The sequence below is a fragment of the Giraffa tippelskirchi genome, chromosome 4 (assembly GCF_054371585.1).
Source record: "Giraffa tippelskirchi isolate mGirTip1 chromosome 4, T2T-mGirTip1v1.2.pri, whole genome shotgun sequence".
Taxonomy (NCBI): domain Eukaryota; kingdom Metazoa; phylum Chordata; class Mammalia; order Artiodactyla; family Giraffidae; genus Giraffa; species Giraffa tippelskirchi.
This window is the reverse complement of record NC_137278.1, coordinates 125288648-125307987: the sequence shown is the minus strand read 5'-3', so window position 1 is coordinate 125307987 and position 19340 is coordinate 125288648. Positions and strand designations below refer to the sequence as shown.

General features: G+C 42.1%; 1 protein-coding gene across 8 annotated transcripts in view; it reads right to left on the bottom strand.

Moving 5' to 3' along the window:
* Positions 1-19109, bottom strand: part of CRADD (CARD and death domain containing adaptor protein) — a 355216-nt gene extending 336107 nt beyond the window's left edge. For 5 of the 8 annotated variants that reach the window (XR_014082562.1, XR_014082561.1, XM_081592159.1 and 2 more), the window contains exons 1-2: positions 19001-19109; positions 17460-17763 (exon numbers count right to left, since the gene is read on the bottom strand). Coding sequence is in view for 6 of the 8 variants with exons in the window: in XM_081592159.1 (XP_081448285.1) it covers positions 17460-17757 (298 nt within the window). In the remaining 2 variants the exon portion in view is untranslated. Of the gene's footprint in view, positions 1-9796; positions 9867-17459; positions 17764-19000 lie in introns of all 8 variants that reach the window. The other 3 variants (XM_081592157.1, XM_081592161.1, XM_081592160.1) reach the window with 1 other exon arrangement.
* Between the last annotated feature and the right edge of the window lie 231 nt (positions 19110-19340).

Here is a 19340-nt window from a genome sequence, read left to right as displayed (position 1 = left end):
GCACCCCAAGTCCTTTGGAAACACAGGAGTTTCTCAGCCAGCCAGGAAGTGGTCATGCAAAGCTTTAAGAAAGAGATGATGTCCGGAATAAGTGCTTAAAACAAACAAACAATAACAACAACAACAAAAAGGCTACCTTCTGATTGAGAATATATAGGAATACATTTTTGAACTGGAGAAAATAAGTATTGTTGAGGAGGAGAAAGTCTGATGAGTGAGAGGTGGGGTTGTCTTTTGGTCACATTCAGCTAAGGGACCAAGGACTGAAGTGCAGCTATCTATGTGGGCGGGAGGCAGGGATTTAGAAGCAGTTCACTTTGAGGTGGTCATCAAATCAGGGGTACAGATTGGTTTGGTCCAAGAAGAATGGTGCCAGTGAGAGAAGAAGGATTTGATAGGACTTGGGAGAAGACAAGCATTTCAGAGGCAATCAGACAGAGTTGAGAGAAGTAGTAGACGGAGAGACAGGAGGAAAAACACAACCAAGGAAGGTGGCCACATCAAGAATGAGCGAGAGGGAGTGGCCCCCATGTCAGATGCTGCCGAGACATGTCAGGTGTTGCCAAGCGGCAACCTGAAAAGTTAAGTGAATTAATTTAACCATAGGTCACTGATAACCTCTGTGAAAATGGCTGTAAGTGGCAGAAGTCAAAAGACTATAGCTTGAGAATAAATCACTGGATTTAGATGGGAGGACGTTCATGAAAACCCCAAGAAATAAAAGCTTCCTGAGTCATCTTCTGGGATGGATAAGTGGGGAAGAATCAGATGATACAGACACTCAGATGATACGGACACAGTTGCAAAAAAAGTGGTGGCGGGATGGTGGTGGGGGTGGGGTGGGGGGTTTTTCATTCTGTCTTCCAATACCTCTGGAAGCAACCTGAACAAAGAGGAGAAAGGTAAGAGGTGTGACAAGGGAGAAAACGGCATTTACCACAGGGTGAAATGAAACTCAGTCCTGTCTGACTCTTTGCGACCCCATGGACTGTAGCCTGCCAGGCTCCTCTGTCCATGGAAATCCCCAGGCAAGAATACTGGAGTGGGTTGCCACTTCCTTCTCCAGGGGATCTTCCTGACCCACAGATCGAACCCAGATATTTCACATTGCAGGAGGATTCTTTACCATCTGAGTCACCAGGGAAGCCCTTTACCATGGAGTACCAGCTAATATACCAGCTAACATTAAAAATACTACCTACATATACACAGCACCTTATGCTGTAGAAGATTTGTTCATATCTCCTCTCATTTAACCTGAACAACTACTTTTGGAGAAAAGCAACGAGGAAGCTCTTTTTTACAAACATGTGTGTTCAGTCGCTCAGCCGTGTCTGACTCTTTTGCAACCCCATGGGCTGCAGCCCTCCAGGCTCCTCTGTCCATGGGATTTCCCAGGCAAGAATACTGGAATTGCCACTTCCTCCTTCAGAGGTTCTTCCTGACCCAAGGATCAAATTCGGTCTCCTATGTCTCCTGCATTGGCAGGCAGATTCTTTTCCATTGGGCCACCTAGGATGCATTTTACATACAAAGGAATTACATTCAGAGAAAAAAATAATAAACATCCCCCAAGGTCAAACAACAAACAAAAGGTAGGACTTCATCCTGAACCTAGACCCATGTCTCCAAAAGCTCACCAAGCATTTTCACTGAAGGAAGTATATTAACTGGCCCTGGGCTGGCTCTCAGCTTCTTCATCTGAAAAAATGGGAACAAAAATAATATCTACTTCACACTATTGACCAATGTAAAGCACCCAAAGGGGCTGGCTCACAATAAGTGCCCAATGAATGGGAGTCACTACCAGCTTAGAATCAATGAGTGTTTAACGTGTACATCAACCATACTTCCTGTGTAACCAGTCTCGGTGAACTCTAGTAACTGTCCAAACCAGAAATCTGGGTGTCATCCCAGAAACCACCTTCTCCCTCAGAGTTGAGTCAAGTAACAAGTCCTTCCAATTCAGTGCTTCTCAACCTTATTTCTCATTCTTGTCTCCTAAGGAGAATTTCTCGACATTTTTTCCTAATTATATCCCTCCCATGAAGTTTTAATACCATGGGTGACTGTGTATCTGTTTATTACTGTGGCCCTTTAAAAAAAAAAAATTAGAAGATAATTGCTTTACAGAAGTATGTTAGTTTCTGCTGTACGACAACATGAATCACCTATAAGCATACATATATCCCCTGCCTCTTGAGCCATCCTCTCACCCACCCCCATCCCACTCCTCTAGTTCACAGACCATAAACCACTGTAACATCTATGAATTTTTTACATCACCTCAACCAGTTTTTACTTCCTTGGGGCCATATCCCCTCATTAAGAACACCTGTACTAGTCCTTCCTCCAAAATCTTTCTCAAGCCCATTTCCCCTTTCCTCTATCCTCAACGCCACTGGCTTGTCTTTACAGTTTTTCACCTGGAATATTCCAGCAGCTTCCAGCTTCCCAACCATATGCTCCAGAGTGAGCTGTGTGCAAGTCTACTCCTGTGGATCACTTTCTCAAAAGTTATCAGTTGTGCCCCACCCCTGCTGGACCTTTCCATGCCACTCAAGGTCCCTGCTGAGCAGTCCTGGGCCTCAACCTCTAGCCCTAGCTGCCACCCCCACCACCTCACTAGGCAGCAGGCACACACAACATACAGCCATGGCCTCTGGAACATGGCACTTCCTGTTACCTCCACCTAGAATGCCCTTCCCCTTTGCCTGACCCATGAGCTTCTACTTACCCACTCAACGCTCAACATAATAAGGTACACACATGCTCTTTAAAGCCTGTCCCAATTCTGTTTTACTGCAGGCGAACTAGAAATGTCACTGTCCCTTCCACACAGCACAACTCCAGTTACCTCTAATGATAATAACAGCAATAACTAACATTCTAATGTTCAACAAACATTAACTGAATGTGTCAAATATGCCAGGCTCTATTCTAAGCACTTCACATGGATCATCTCATTTACCTGGAGCACCTTGAGGGCAGGGATTATACCTTAATTTTTGTACCTGTTTAACTCCTGGCATGTGGTAGATAATAAATACCTGCTGAAATAATGCAGGAAGCAAAGTTTTAGAGTTTCTTATAACTGTTTTTTTTTCCTTTGCCTTATATAGCCCCTCCTACAATGGTTTATGGAATTTATCCTGGTAATAAAAAGTGAGGAAAGATAGGATATGACTATTCTGTCTAAGGTTTTAACAGTTTCTTTGAAATATACTGATTTTGTTTTCTTAAAAAAGCTACTAGGAATGCCTTTCCAAGTGCAAGGGGGGGAATCTAATCCACAATTCAGAACATTTGCATATTTATAAATCTAGTCAATTCGAAGGGTATAATTATATCTTAACATGCCACAGGCAAAGCCTTAATCACCTATAACCCAAAAGTTTGGGAAAAACAATGAAGAAAGATTTAGAAATACAGTAGTATTTAAATGCATACAAACAGGAGACTTGGAAAAAAATCAGGTTATATAATAACCTAATGAAACACTTTGAAATAGAATACTCACAGAAAGATAAACAGAAAAATACTTTAAACAGCAGAGTGAAAAATACTACTCATAGTTCCTTAAGAGTCACTGGAGAAGGTCATTTAAGTCCAACGCTCCCCACCCCCATCCTCTGCTAACTGAAATAACAACCAGGCTTAATAATAATGTGAAAAGACGACTTCAAATTGATTCAGAAAGTTTTACTCTCTGAAGAAAATAAATATATTTTTACACAGAGACACATAACCTTCTGGATTTTTTTCTCCATTTGGCATCATGTGGATTTAAGTGTTAGTATTAAGCAAATAATAACTTTTTAGAAATTACTAGAGTTCAAAAAAGAGAGAGCTTCTAAAACAAAATGTCCCATGGCAAAAACCCAAACACTACATTTCACTAACCATTTATTATAAACCATGGTTCTCTCTGGGCAATAAGATTATGGGTGATTTCCATTTTCTTGATATCTATCTGGAGCCTTTTTTTTTTTTTAAAAAAAAGGACTTATATTCAGAAAAAATCTACTTTCACTTTTAAAAGTATATTTTGTATTACGCATTAAAAAACATTCGTTACTAATTTACAAGTCACTTTCATGTAGGGCAGCTGATTTCCCATTTATGATAAGAAATATACTTATTTTAAACCACTATATCTGATAAGTCTATAAGGCCCCCAAATGATCAACATAGCCCCTGGAAATGTAAGGTCTCTATCTCCTCTTTTTGAATCTGGGCTTCTGGACCACTTAACTGAAAGAGCACAGTGAAAGTCAACACTATGAGCATCTCCAGATCCAAGACTTAAAACTAGCAGCTTCAACTTCCTGTCTTTTGAAAGTTAACCACCATACTGTGAGGAACACCCCTGCCACCTGTAAAAAAGCCAATGTGGAAAGAAGCCAACAAGCAGCACCAATTTACCAGAAATGTGAGCAGCCCACCTGAGGAACTGGTCCTCCAGCCCCAGGTAAACCATCCCAGTTGGCATGTGGTAGGGCAAAAATCAGCTGTCCCTTCTGAGCCCTGTTCAGATTGCACATTCATGGGCAAAGCCACTAAGTTTTGGAGTAGCTTGTTCCAAGCAAAAGATAACCAGAACACCATGTTACACTTTATGCATTTGCCTCTACCTCTCCCAAGTTACAATTTAAACACTTCGATGGGAATTCCCTGGCGGTCCAGTGGTAGAATTCAGAGTTTTCACTGCTGGGGCCCTGGGTTCAAACTTCAGTCAGGAAAATAAGACCCCTGTAAGTTTTAAAAAAAGAAAAACCTTTTAAAAAATAAACTGTTTGAGGATATGACTCTGCCTTTCAGTTCAGTTCAGTTCAGTCACTCAGTCTTGTTCAACTTTTTGCGACCCCATGAATTGCAGCATGCCAGGCCTCCCTGTCCATCACCAAATCCCGGAGTTTACTCAAACTCATGTCCATTGAGTCGGTGATGCCATCCAACCATCTCATCCTCTGTTGTCCCCTTCTCCTCCCACCTTCAATTCTTCCCAGCATCAGGATCTTTTCAAATGAGTCCGCTCTTCTCATCAGGTGGTCAAAGTATTGGAGTTTCAGCTTCAGCATCAGTCCTTCCAATGAATATTCAGGGTTGATTTCCTTTAGGATTGACTGGCTGGATCTCCTTGCAGTCCAAGGGACTCTCAAGAGTCTTCTCCAACACCACAGTTTGAAACCATCAGTTCTTTGAAACTCAGCCTTCTTTATGCTCCAACTTTCACATGCATACATGACTACTGAAAAAACCATAGCTTTGACTAGATGGACCTTTGTTGGCAAAGTAATGTCTCTGCTTTTTAATATGCTGTCTAGGTTGGTCATAACTTTATCTTTACAGCCATTCATTCAATAAACATGTGAGGATTAACACATATCTAGACTATGCGAGGGGCTTCGTAGGTGGCTCAGCAGTTAAGAATCTGCCTGCCAATGCAGGAAACACAGGTTCGATTCCTGGGTTGAGAAGATCCCCTGAAGTAGGAAATGGCAACCTACTCCAGTATCCTTGCCTGGGAAATCCCATGGACAGAAGAGCCTGGTGGGTTAGTCTATGGGGTCACAAAGAGTTGGACACAACTGAGCACACACACATGCAGACTATGCTAGATAGAGTCTGCAAGTACAGAGATAAGAAAACAGCCTTTGCCTTAGAGAAGATTACATTCTATTTGTAGGGAGAAACAAAAAATTGACAATGACAATCATAATCTCAAAGACTTAGCAGAACAGCCAGCAATAGTAGATACTCAATGAATGCTGCCTGATGAATGAATGAATAAACCAGGCACCAGGCTGTAGTTATTAATACTACAGTGATTCCTATTACTATCGTCCTTTTACAGATGAAGTGTACCAATTAGCAACATATTATTTGGTGGCGGTTTAGTCACTAAGTTGTCTGACTCTTGTGACAGTCTCCTGCATTGCAGGCAGATTCTTTACCCCTGAGCCACCAGGGAAACCCCAACATACTACTTCTTAGCTCTAAATTTACCTTCTTTGTCCTGCTTCATGATACTGGGGCTGGACCCTGCAAACATTTCTCCTTTGTCAGATGGTACAGTGTTAGTTTTCATCAACAGAGAGCACTGGTGAGATACTGCAAGACAATTGCAGAGGAAGGGGCTTTTAATCCTGGTTTGGGATGCTCTGCTTCCCTGGTGGCTCAGACGGTACAGAATCTGCCTGCAATGGATTCCCTGGAGAGGGAATGTCTACCCACTCCAGTACTCTTGCATGGAAAATTCCATGGACAGAAGAGCCTGGCAGGCTACAGTCCCTGGGGTCACAAAGAGTCAGACACAACTCAGCGACTAACACTTTCATTTTTCATTTTCACTTTTATCCCCTCTGAAGTGTACTACTGCATTCTCTATCAAGTTTCTCAACCTGGTAAGCTGCTCTTACAAACCAGTTCCAGCACAACTTCCAACAAGTTCACTGCCCACCAGCAGGCTGCATATTCATGTGGCAGTCACTTCATCTTCAATGAGGTCTGAACCTAAGTCTTGGGGGTGGAAAGGGGCCTCTTGCAAGCTCTTAGTGCCTGCATCCTGTACTCCCCTTCAGCCCCTGAAAAACTTAAGCTTCTTCCATTTGTTATTCCTGTTTTCCTTGGAGACCTCTTTTACCCTATTAGTAGTCAAGCATTGTTAACTTTTTACTAGTGTGTAAAGCTTTATATTAAATTTTCCTTATTCAAATTACTATGTGGTTTTTGTCTCTAGAATGGATTCTGGCAGGCACATGAAGGAATAAAAGGCCTCTTAAACAAATATGAGAGGCCTGAAGAAGCACATTTTCCCATGGCACCATCAAATGACTAATTTAAGAATAAAAAGAAATTGAAATAAAGAGTCAACAAACAAAAATTGCCATGCCAATCTCTTTTAAAATCTATGTATAATCACATTTCTTAGAAAACATATTTTATCTTTTTTGGTGTTTCTTTCAATCTCCTATTTGGTAAACTGTTTAAAAAAAAATCAATGCAAATATTGGCCACAGGTGAGACCCAAGGCAAGAAAGGGTCAGAAAATAAATAAGCTGTGGCTAGCCCAGGTCAGGTCATCTAAGACATGTGACTCCAACCAGAACCAAGAACTGGAATTAGAGCAGGATTGCCTAATGATCAATAAGACTGGAGGACCAGAGCGTCAGTGTTCAAATCTGAGGTCTGCTACTATTGAGCTGTGTGACCTTGGGCAATTTATCTAATAACAATAATGTACCTACTTCAAAGCTCTATGAAAATAAAGTTTATATATATAAAGCCCTAAGGCTAGAACTCTATCCAAATTCTCTAACCTCCTCTCTACTTCAACATGCTCAATCCATTTTTTTCCCCAATATCATCTGATTACTGATCAATACCTACTGAAATAGATATTGAATACCTATAGAAAATCTGTATCTATCAAAAAGGTTTCAGAAGACCTATCTTCTTTCAAAACTGTTCTCCTTTACTCTTCCTACCATCCCTGGCCTTCAACGTGGACCCTGCTGAAATAAGATGTAGAATATTCTCCTTCCTTAAAGGGCTACCACTTCTTTCCAGGCCCACAAACATGGAACCTGTTAAAAATAAAAAGAACAGGAGTGATACAGTACAGCTGACATTGCTCAATCAGCTTTCACCTCTTCCTTGTGGAACTGTCCCTCCCTCACTCCATGTGACTCCGATGTCCTAAGGGAGGGCTCACGACTCAACACAAGCTAACCAGACTCCGAACCTTGGAAGAAGACAAAGTGGAGGAACTGAGCTGCACACAGTCATCAATGCCCAGAAATCCCCAGGGTTGCCTCACTCCTGCACTTACTAAGTCCAAGTCCGGGAATTTGAGCAACTCCTTTTAAGTTGTGAACTACCCAGTGCACATTAGAGAAATTCCTACTTTTGCTTATGTTAGCAAGAGGTCCACTGCTTGAACCAGAGGGCCCACATACATGTCTGACTGACTTGCATCCCTTAGTTTCCCCATATGTAAAGTTTCTGAGGTACCTTCTGGCTCTAACCTTCCCCAATTCTGACAACAGGGCAAGTCCCAGAAGACTATTCTGAATTCTCCATAACAATGGCACCATTACCACCCAGCCCCCCATACACCTTATGGACAAATGGGGGACTGAGAGATGCTTTCAAAGTCTTATATTTAGGTTATAAAACCACAAACCTCTCGTTTGCCACTTACTACATCTCAGCAGTATTATTTTGGTAACAGCGTCGCCACCCTCTCTGCTTTGGTGCTGAGCATAAATAGAACATGAACATTTCCAGGAATTGTCAACTTGGCACTTCTCACAAGGAGTTAAGATTTCTTTTATAACACTAACAAAAGTAAAGCCTAAGACTCAAACCTGCCCCAAACTTCTTCTAGACGTTACATTTCCTTCTCAATTAAAATTTACTGTTTGGAAAAGGACAATGTACTCTTTTTTCCCTTCTGGGGGAGAAGTCCGCCAAAGAATCATATTCATATACTCCTTACTGCTCAAACTGAGGAACAAGTATAAACACAGCTGCCTATTAAAATTAAGTAAAGGCAAACATTCCTGCAGCTAGCTACAACAGCAGCCTACAAGTCTGAACTATACCCATAAAAAGAGAACACTTCCTTGCTAAACGTACAGTTAACTTTGAGGCCGAGCCACCAGAAAAGCTGGTTATTGCAACTGATAACTTTCCATAGCATGATTTAGGAGCTGCAGAAGTGAGGCCTGATTCCAGGATCAGAAGAGCCAATGCACCATCTCCGGACCATTGCCAAGAAGATTGAGTTTTTTTGCTTTGTTTTTTTACTCTCAAGAGACCCAGGGGCCTGTCCCTTGACACCATATGGCCTCACATTACACCCTACTCCTCCTCCTAAAATAAAAGGATAAAGTGAGAGATGGGGGAGAAAGAGACCAACCAGGAATTAGTCTTTAGACAATAGGTGGGAAACAGAAAAAAAAAAAAGCCCCTGATGCTGCACTTCTGAGACAGCCTGGAGTAGGGGAAAGGAGAAGAAAGCAGACTGGTAGATAACAGGCTCTGAAGCACCACAGGCTCTCAGAATTAGGGAGGAGAAAAATGTGAATTTTGAGAAAGTGGCTTTACAGGACATGAATCAGCAGTCTTTGAAGTCAAAGTCTCTAGATTCCAAATTAGGCTTAATTACGTTGTATAACCTTGAGCAAGTGTTTTAACATCTCTGTGAGGGTAATAATACCTTCCGCCTCATCAAGTTACTGTCAGGATTAAATGAATTAATAAATGCAAAGGTCCTGGCACAGTGCCAGGCACATAATAAAGTAAGCCCCCAATAAATACTGTGATTATCATTCCACTGGTATTTGAGGCTCTTGTGAGACACAGAAAAGACTAAAATTTGTTTTTTATTATAAATCAAAACTGTGGGCAGACAGACAGATTGACCAATCGACAGACAGACAGACCAACCCAGTCTCAGTCTTTACGACTGGCCATTTGTACCTCTCCTCCTCTCATCCATCCTTAAGCCACCATCAGCTCCCTCTGACGCTGACAGTTTCCTGGTTGGCGCTAGTGGTAAAGAATCCTCCTGCCTATGCAGAAGATGTAAGAGATACAGGCTTGATCCCTGGATTGGGAACATACCCTGGAGGAGGAAATGGCAACCCACCCCAGTATTCTTGCCCAAAGGATCCCATAAACAGAGGAGTCTGGTGGGCTACGGTCTACAGGGTCACAAAGAATTGGACATGACTGAAGCAACTGAGCATGCATGCAACCATAAGGCTGACAGCAACACTCAACTCACTCTCCGCTGGCAGCTTCTGTCTCCATTTGGACACAGCTTGATCTCCAGCACTCAAAGTATTGTGGGCGGTCTGTAATTACCAAACAATGTGAACAGACAATGAAAGTAATTCCCCCAAATCCAAATTCACCAGATAATTCAAAACCCTCCCATCAGTTTTTCTCTATGAATACATAGCCTATGAATCCCCACAGAGCTCTAATTGAGTTTAATGTTGGTAGTAGACTCACACCTGCATGGGGTATGAAATGCTAGAACATTCTTAAGCTACACTGTTTACGGAATTCAAAGAATTAAAAACAATGGTGAGTACAGATTTAAAACAAAACTACCTATCCTTCTACATCTCCATTCCTACCTCCCTTCATGGTCCCCTGTCTGAAAATAAGAGCAACTCTTCAAGTAAGCACAAAGCTTTGGGAGGCCCGTTCCTGGGAAGCAACAGGTGAAAAAGGAGCCCAATCTGATGGTGAGGTCTTTAGGTTTTCAACCTTGGTGGCTTTTTAAAATTACCTAGGAAAGTATTCGTGCCTGTGTACGCACCTCTGTCTTTAACACCACTGCCCAGTTCCCACCTCCAAAGATTTCAGCGTGAACTGGTCTGGGGCAAATACTGAGGATCATTGGTTGTTTTTTTGTTTTGTTTTGTTTTGTTTTAAGCCAGAGTTGAAAAACACCGAGCTAAATCAACCCTGATGGTCAGTAGCATCACTGATATAGCCAAGTGACCCATACATCCACAGGAGAGAGGAACAAATATCACAGGAAGAATTTCAAAAAGGAAATAACATTAAATCCATTTTTTAGAGTGATATGGAGGCATCCCTGCTGGGGAGAGACCTGTCACATGGTCTCCTTTTCTAGAAAGAGCTGCAGTTTGCTGCCAACAGATGTATTATTTCATCAGTCTCATAAATACTTGATAAAAGTCTTCCGCTCTTCCTTTATGTCAGCCTTGCAGAAGAGGGGAGTGATGGGGTGGGAGGAGGAGCCTTCTGACAAGATGTAGGACTGAACCATCAAAATTTCCTTTTAAATGATTAAAATTGTCATCGATAATAAGAAGATATTTTAGGAAAATCTCACCTCAGTATACCTCAAAAAGCCTTTGAAATTTTCCCCTTAACATGAAGAGAAAAGCATAAGTACAATTTTTTAAAGGCTAATTTTGATTATTAACACCACAGCTTAATACAGTTCCATTTCTCAACCAGTAGGGAGCCAAAATTACATAGCAAATGTCCTAAATCCAGAGTCAAGAGGCCTGGGTTCTGGTCTTGACAACAAATTACATTAAGTAACTGTGTGATTGTGGGCAAGTTGCCTTCATCTCCCTAACATTCAATTTTCTCAGAGAAAAATTAGATGATCTACAATCATCACCTTCCCAATCTTAAAGTGCGGAATACCAGGATGTTTCTCCATTTTGCTACCTTATTATATTAGCAAGTGAAGGCATTTACAATTTAGACAAGTTAAAATTAAGTCATTCTCACAATTCCGCTAGTAAATTTAACCAGTTGACAGCCACTGTGCATCCACTGAATAAGCAAAACAGTAAAGTACCTTGACTAGATGTTATCTTCTGTCTGAAAGATGGTTGGAGCCTTTCTGCCCCAACTACGCCAACCACACTAAGCTTCCTGTCCCCAAACTCCCGTTGCTCTTTTTAAAAGAGAAAATACATGAAAAACATCTTCACGCTTTTTGCTGTATCTCATACCATTATTATTTTCTTAGTATTTTCCTTTAATGTTAACTCATTTTTAAATACAATGTGTTTTAAAGGAACTTAAAAATAGAAGCCTGTTTTACTTGTCATAAATGGAAGAAAACCACTACGATAATACAAGGGAAAAAAAGAGCAAAACAACTGAATTCTAACTCAATACTGTTGTCCACAAGAGGCTAAGCATGAGGAGCTTTTTCTATTAAGAAGAAAAATTGTCAAGGGTTGCAAGAGATGTAACAGAAATACTTGTACCAAATGGAGGTTTTCCCTTGGGTTAAAACAGGATTAATTCCATGTCCACATATCACCTGAAATCATTTTAAGAACCACTCAAGATCATGGCAGAGAAGGCAATGGCACCCCACTCCAGTACTCCTGCCTGAAAAATCCCATGGACGGAGGAGCCTGGTAGGCTGCAGTCCATGGGGTCACTAAGAGTCATACGTGACTGAGCGACTTCACTTTCACTTTTCCCTTTCATGCACTGGAGAAGGAAATGGCAACCCACTCCAGTATTCTTGCCTGGAGAATCCCAGGGACGGCAGAGCCCGGTGGGCTGCCGTCTATGGGGTCGCACAGAGTCGGACACGACTGAAGCGACTTAGCAGCAGCTTCAGCAAGATCATGGCTGTGTATGCATCTCACATTCTGGGAAACACAATGACAAACAGCCAAGACCAGGCCTTAGCGACCAGCCACAGGACGGAGCATCTCTCCGAAAGGAAGGCTATTCTCCCAGAAAGTTCTGGGCTCTAGCCATGCTGTCACTGGGGCTCCCACTTGAGTTCCTTTTCACTTGTGGTCCCCTCTATCTGAACGCTTTTCCTCCAGGCATCCACTCTGTTGAAGAATTCAGGTCTCTGTTGAATGTCCTACCATCAAAGCAGCTTCCTCTGACCACCCCGTATACTGTGGAAAGTCCCTCCTCACCACCTCACATGCTCTTCTTCTTCAAAGCACTCTCAACCTGATGTATTGTTCATTCACTTGCTTGTTGTCTGTCCCCATGAGACTACAGAATAGTAGGAGTCCAGAAGAGTGGGGGCTTTGTTTACTACAGTACCCCTAGCACCCAATGTCTGGCACGTGGTCAGGACGAATATTTGCCAAATGAATGAATGGATCTTCTCAGTTGATCTAGAGAGCCTTCCTGTGTCTTTATTAACTAGTGCATGGCACTTACTTAGTCATCAAGAAGTATATGATAATTGTGCTGGAGACACACAGAAACTCAGGCTCACTGTAGACTCTGCCTTTAGCACAGGGAGTGGTCTTGCTCTGAATGCTGACACAGCACACCCTCTCTAGGACACAAGATGCCACAGAGTGAACTCTACTCAGCCACAGAGGAAGGGTCTTGACAGACCATGAGTCTGATGAACTAAGATCAACACTGAACTTACCATACCCAGGTTGTGTTTTAGTCGCTAAGTCGTGTCTGACTCTTGCAATCCCATGGATTGCAGCTCACCAGGTTCCTCTGTCCATGGAATTTTCCAGGCAAGAATACTGGAGTGGGTTGTCATTTCCTTCTCCAGGGAATCTTCCAGACCCAGGAATCAAACCAGGGTGTTCTGCACTGCAGGCGGATTCCTGCATTGCAGGAGATTCTTTACCAAATGAGCTATGAGGGAAGCCCCAGAGTAGGTATGAATTCATGGTATGATTCAAAGGCCCATCCTAGAAATCTCTCTAATAAACCTATTACAGTACCTACAGGTTTTTTTTTTCCCTTATTGCTCAGTAACTTCAAGTGTATCCAAGTATACATCTGACAGCCTGAGTATATCCTGAAACAGTGGCTGGTGTGGTTCTGCAGGGTCACACAAGGCCAACTCCAAAAGGGACAGGCTGAGTCCTGGAGACTCTGGGGTACAGGGTAAACAAGCCAGCCCTATATCCTGCTCTGGTAAGGGCAGCCACACAGTCCAGGGCTAGGGTCCATGGCGAGAACCAGCTCAGGCAAAGTTATAACAAATGTCAGCCCCAGGACAGCTACTCCAGCAGGCATCCGATGCTAACACAGGAGGCGATGAGCTGCATTCCAAGGTATCTGTCCTTCATCCTTGCTGGTGGCTAAGAGACTATAAAAGCAGAAATTTAGCCCAATGAGGAAGGAGGGAAGGAAAAAAAAAAAAAAAAAAAACTCTTGAGCCTAAAAAGGACTGGAATTAAAAGAAGAGTTGCCGGGCTGACTGCTAAGTGGGAATCACAGCAGAGACCCAGTCCCACAGCCAGGGCCAACGTGGTAGAACAGGGAGTCCTTGGGCCCAGAGGTCCCTCCCACCATGACTTAAGGCTAAGTCCCACCAGCTGGTGAGGCCAGGCTGCTGACAAACCTCCTTTCCAGGTCCAGATTAGCTCAGGCACCCGCATGAGCTTGTCAGCCTAGACAGGGGCCCATGAGTAGTGGGCAGCCAGGCAGGCAAGCACATGCCACGTTTAGCCTGATTCAGCACTGTCCTCATCCTCTCAGTGACCTGCCAGGAGCCTAGGGAGGATTTCCAGCTGATCTAGTGTCTAGTGTGTGACCTTGGCCAGTAAGGGACACACTGTTGAAGTGTTCCTTCCATGGTGCCAAAATGGATTAAGTCATTTTATCACCAGAATTCCTCTTTTAAAACATGGAAGTCTTTATAAGGTGAGAAAAATAAGAAGTCAATTATCCATTAACGTGTTGGGCTTTTTTTAAAAATATACAATAGCAGAAATAGGGATACCCATTATCTGGGCATATTCTGAGACAATCAAAGATTTAAAGTATTTTCTTTGGTGTTTGCTTTTTTGTTTTTATGTTTTGGGATTTCCTGGGGGCACAGTTTAGAAGAACAGAGAGGATCAAGATACAACTTGATTCTTTTCTAAAAAATGACACCCAGAAAATAAGTTAAAAGCAACTAACTAGAATTAATCACAAAATATGGCCTTTGAGGTAGCTCAAAGTTTACAAGTGAAATAAAAAATATTAACCAGACAAACAAAAGGAAAACCAAGAACCAAACAAGAAGACCAAAACAAGAAAACTTTTTATAAAATAAAATCAGTTCATTCAGGTCAGTCAGGACTGACCTCTTGGCCAAAGAGAAAGCCATTCCTCCCCATTTGTTTTCAAAGCCTCCCAAGAGGAGGCCACCAAGCCTACACAACTTAATTAATAACTGCGGCTAAAATGCGTAAGAAGTCAGAAGAGGTCCACGCATACATACACATATATATAAGCACCACATTTTTCTACATTCCAATTCCTCAAAATTCAAACATGCCTTTTAAAAAATTTAAATGAACTATTTAAAAGCTTATTAAAATCACTCCATTACAACACTGAAGAAGCACAGGGATCCTGGGAAATAGGCCTCTGGGTCCATTTTCAAGTTTTACAGGGGCATTAAACTGAAGGCATTTCAAGTCTAGTACTCTTCATAGAATGTTTTCAAATAGGTTTCCAATTCAGTCCCAATTTAATTTTATAATTAAAATACTGCCATCATATTAATTAATTTAAAAACTTAAGGTTTAAGGTCTCAAATAAAGAAGGCTGCTAACTAACAACTCCTTTAAAGTATATCATTTCCTCCATGCCTTACATACATAGATAGTGCTGAAACTTACTGTGTAGTGAATTTTCCATAACATATGTTGATTTTAAAAGTGATTTTTATAAGATGAAAAATTACAAAGTGAATAATGGAATGATAAACTGGAAATTCGGGGTTTATTAGTGAGTGGAGGCTGGGGATGAGATAAGATTGGGAGGACACCCAGGGGTCCTCAAAGGCCATGCAATAATTTTTTTAACTGAATGACAGGGAAATGGGTGTTCACTTTACCGTTATTTTTCATACTTTATTATATTTTATAATCTTAAAAATATTCAATAATTAACAAAAACTATTTAAAAAGTGAGTTTGTGTAATTGCCACTGTGGAAGGTAAACAGAACATTACATAAATCAAACTCTCTCTTCAGGATATTTTTTTCAATAGCAGTGTTATTCAACAAGAGTAAAACAATGAAGAGGACTTCATTTGTGCAGCAGCCAACCTATTGTTCCATTTGACCACTTGCACAGAATTAACAAATTAATGTTATTTTTCCAAACTTCAATTATTTTCCCCACTCTAATGATTCATACTGCTCACTTAAAAAAAAAACAAAAAAACTTTTTTTCTTCAACATCTCTGTAACTTTCACATTTAGTAAAAGAATAATTTCAATTTTTATTGTTCTTTGAATGAACTGCAAGAAATGAAAATGGGGTCACACCTCTTTGAACAACATACAAAAGTACTATTTACAACACCTACAATGATTATGAAATTAAATTAAATATTTTGGTAGTAATAAGCTTTCAATTGCCTGTTTTGTTGTTTCCAATTATGTACTGCCAAGAGGAACCTCTAAGTCAAATACCATGTAACATGTACTCCCTAACATTTCTTTTACCATTTCCCCACTTCTACGTTATTTATTCTGCTTTCAATCATGTGGTAGAAACAGCTTAGCTACTTCAGTTTGGCTTTGTTCACACACCTGGAGTATTTTATTTTGTAAGGATAATCCAACGTGAAAACTGAAATATTCAATTGAATGAAATGAAAATATTTTTGCTTTTTCCACAGGGGTTTTACAAGGCCTTCCTAAGTCAACCAGTTATCTCATACAGATCAAATATTCAGATATATGTCATTAATAAAAATAGAAGACTTAATCAGTATTACTTAATACATGTGGTCTGGAAAATCATTCAAAATATGAGGACCATGCAACAAAAATAACAAAGCAAAGTGAAAGTTGCTCAGTCGTGTCCAACTCTTTGCGACCCCATGGACTAATACAGTCCATGGAATTCTCCAGGCCAGAATACTGGAGTGGGTAGTCTTTCCCTTCTCCAGGAATTCTTCCCAACCCAGGGATTGGACCCAGGTCTCCCGCATTGCAGGCGGATTCTTTACCAGCTAAGCCACAAGTGGTCTTTTTATTACTGGTATTTTTTTTTTTTTTTACCAGTTATATTGGTGTTTAAAAAACAGCAACAACAAATTCTGGGGACCCCTAAGTTGGAGTAGTTCTAACTATCATTGCTGTAAAAACCTTAGCTTTCTTTTTTCCTTCTTTTTTTTTTTTTTTGCCAGTTCAGTTCTCTGCTCCTCCGTCTCTGCAGAAAGTAGAAGACAGGAAGGTGTCAAGCATGAACAAGTGTTTCCTATCACATCTTCTTCCTGCTACAAGCCAGGCTGATAGCACCAGGACTGTTTTTCTTTTCCATAGCTTCCAACTTTCCTTAAAATCAAAATGAGACACCCCCTGCCCACCCTAAAAAACTGCTGTCCTTACAAAATTAAATACTCTGGGTGTTTGAACAAAGCCAAACTATAAAGGATGCCTTTAAATCAATAGCCTTTAAAAACAAACTAAGCTAGCCTTCCAAATAATTCCCGTTGGCCATGCAGGACAGCCCAGGGAACAGGTGCAAGGCGTGCCTTCCTCGAGGCTGTCTCCTTCATGAGTCTGACCTTTTCCAGCCAGCCGCTCTGGCACCCCACGAATCAGTTATCAAGAAGCCTAAAGCCTGCTTTCCCATCTACACTTTCTAAATGGCTCCCGATGCCAAGGACTAAGATATGACCTGGCTCTCAGATGAGGGCATGCCTCCCAAGTGACCTGCCAACTTTCCCTGGAAGTATTTCTAAATGTATCCTCTGAGTTCCCTCCTCACCCTCTCCATCATGGGCCATTCCTCCCTCCTTCCCTGTACCTCATAATTCCATCTCCTCATCTGGTCCCTCCAACAGCATGTGCCTTCAGACCAAACTCTTTACCCACTTACAGGATCCACCAACCTTCACCCAGACTAAAATCTCAACTTCAAATCCAAACGGCATAGTTCCAACAATTTTGGAGCTGGCCTGGAGTGAACTTTTTGAGGCCTACCTGCAGGCAGTTCAACTACGGCTTCTTCTCTTGCCTTCTCCAGCTTCTCCCTTACCCAAGGGAATTCCTGCAGAGAATCTAGGAACGCATCAAAGGCTTTAGGACCTCTGGAAGGCAGGATATCCAGCAGCAGCATTGTTTTCCGGAGGCCTGTGGCTTGAGCTTTAATTTCTTGAACGTGGCTTTCTGTCAAGACCCCTTCCTGATAAAGATACTGGAGGACTAGCCCTTCCACCAGTACCTCTGCACCCAACTCCAGGCGAAGGGAGCGAAGCACTTGCTTGTCTCTAGCCTCCATTTCCCCCTGGGAAGAGACAAAATGGTAACTCAGATCACAGGAAGTTTGATGAACCCCTAAAGATAGTGTCTTACAATGCAAACTCCTTAAAGTCATCGACATCTTTGAACCCTAGCAAAGCACCAGGCCACAGTGGCTGTTAAGCCAAGTTGAATTAATTTTGAATGGTTCAGGACATGATGAACAGCACTGAACATGAATCATCTTCTCTGTTTTTCTTTTCTACACAATGGAAACCTATCTCCATTCCTTGTTCTATAAAGAGATTTGGGGGAAAGTGGATCAGAGACCCTGCTTAAAAAGCAACTTTTATCTAAGGATTACAAAGGAGCATTTCATTCTAAAAAACTTGCGAAGAAATAGTGCTTTTAACATTGACGTCATCAGAGTTACCCACCACCGCAGAAACGGCCTAGGTGCACACAAGTGCCCTTTAGACCGTGTGCTTTTGCAGAACCTGAACAACAATGGGAGTGGGGCCAGAAACCTGCAGGTATCAGTAAGTTTAAGGGTCATTTGCCCTAAGAGAAAAGGCCTATACACCACTGCCTTCAAGGAAAACATGAAGCGTTCATACCCTGTCTCCTGTATATATCTTATATCTACAATCACAAGTGCCAGCCCTTCTCTGGAAGAATTTCAAATCTCCATCACAACACTGTCATGGCCACACATGTATGGGACATTTAATGTTGTGGGGTTTTTTCCTTTAAAAGACTAAAAACAAAACAATCCACACGATTGAAAGCTTTGAAATTGAAAGCTTGTTTCCAAGACCACAGCACCAGTGAGCAGAGCAATGGCTAGGAGAGTGAGTGGCGAGGAGGGGCCGCGAGGGCGGCAGGTGGGGCTTGGTGACACAGAGGGTAGGAGCACAGCGGGCGACCCTGAGAGGCGGCAGGTGAGCAGAGGGGTGTGCACTTTGGCTGCCCCCGCCCTTGTGGAACTTCTTTTCATTCCCTGCCTCACCAGCTGAAGCTCTGTGGTATTAGGAACGGGAAGAACTACGGAAGATTTTCGGGAAACCTGACCCGCTAAAAAAAGGGTGCTGGGAATGACTTGCAGAGCGGACCGAAGGGAGAGCGGCCCTGGTACCCCTACCGCCACCCCAACCCGGCCGGCTCCGAAACGCCGAGAGGAAATGAGCGAGCGCGGGAGCCGCACAGGGACCAGGCCGCAGACGCCACGGCGCGGGGTCCTTAAGAAAAGATGGATAGGGGGTTGCCAGTTTCCTGTTACTTACGTCTGCAAACACGTATCTTAGGGGGGAAAAAAAAAAACTGCAACCGGAATCCAAACTGTCAGGGAACCTGTACCATAAGCACCATCTTTGTTGAAGGCAAAGAACCCCTGAACAGGAAGTCAGGGCTCCATCTTTGTTAAGGGCAAGCACAGGAAGTACTGTAGTCATCTTTATTGGTGGTCCAGGATGAAGCCTTTTCTGCCATGTTTGCTGTGGGTAAATAAAATAACCACCTGGACGTGGAAAATAGCATCTTTTAGGGGGTTATCTAAGGAAAGGAGTAATTGGATAATTGTATTTTAATGCATTATCTCCACCTGGGTCTTGCACTCAGTTGATA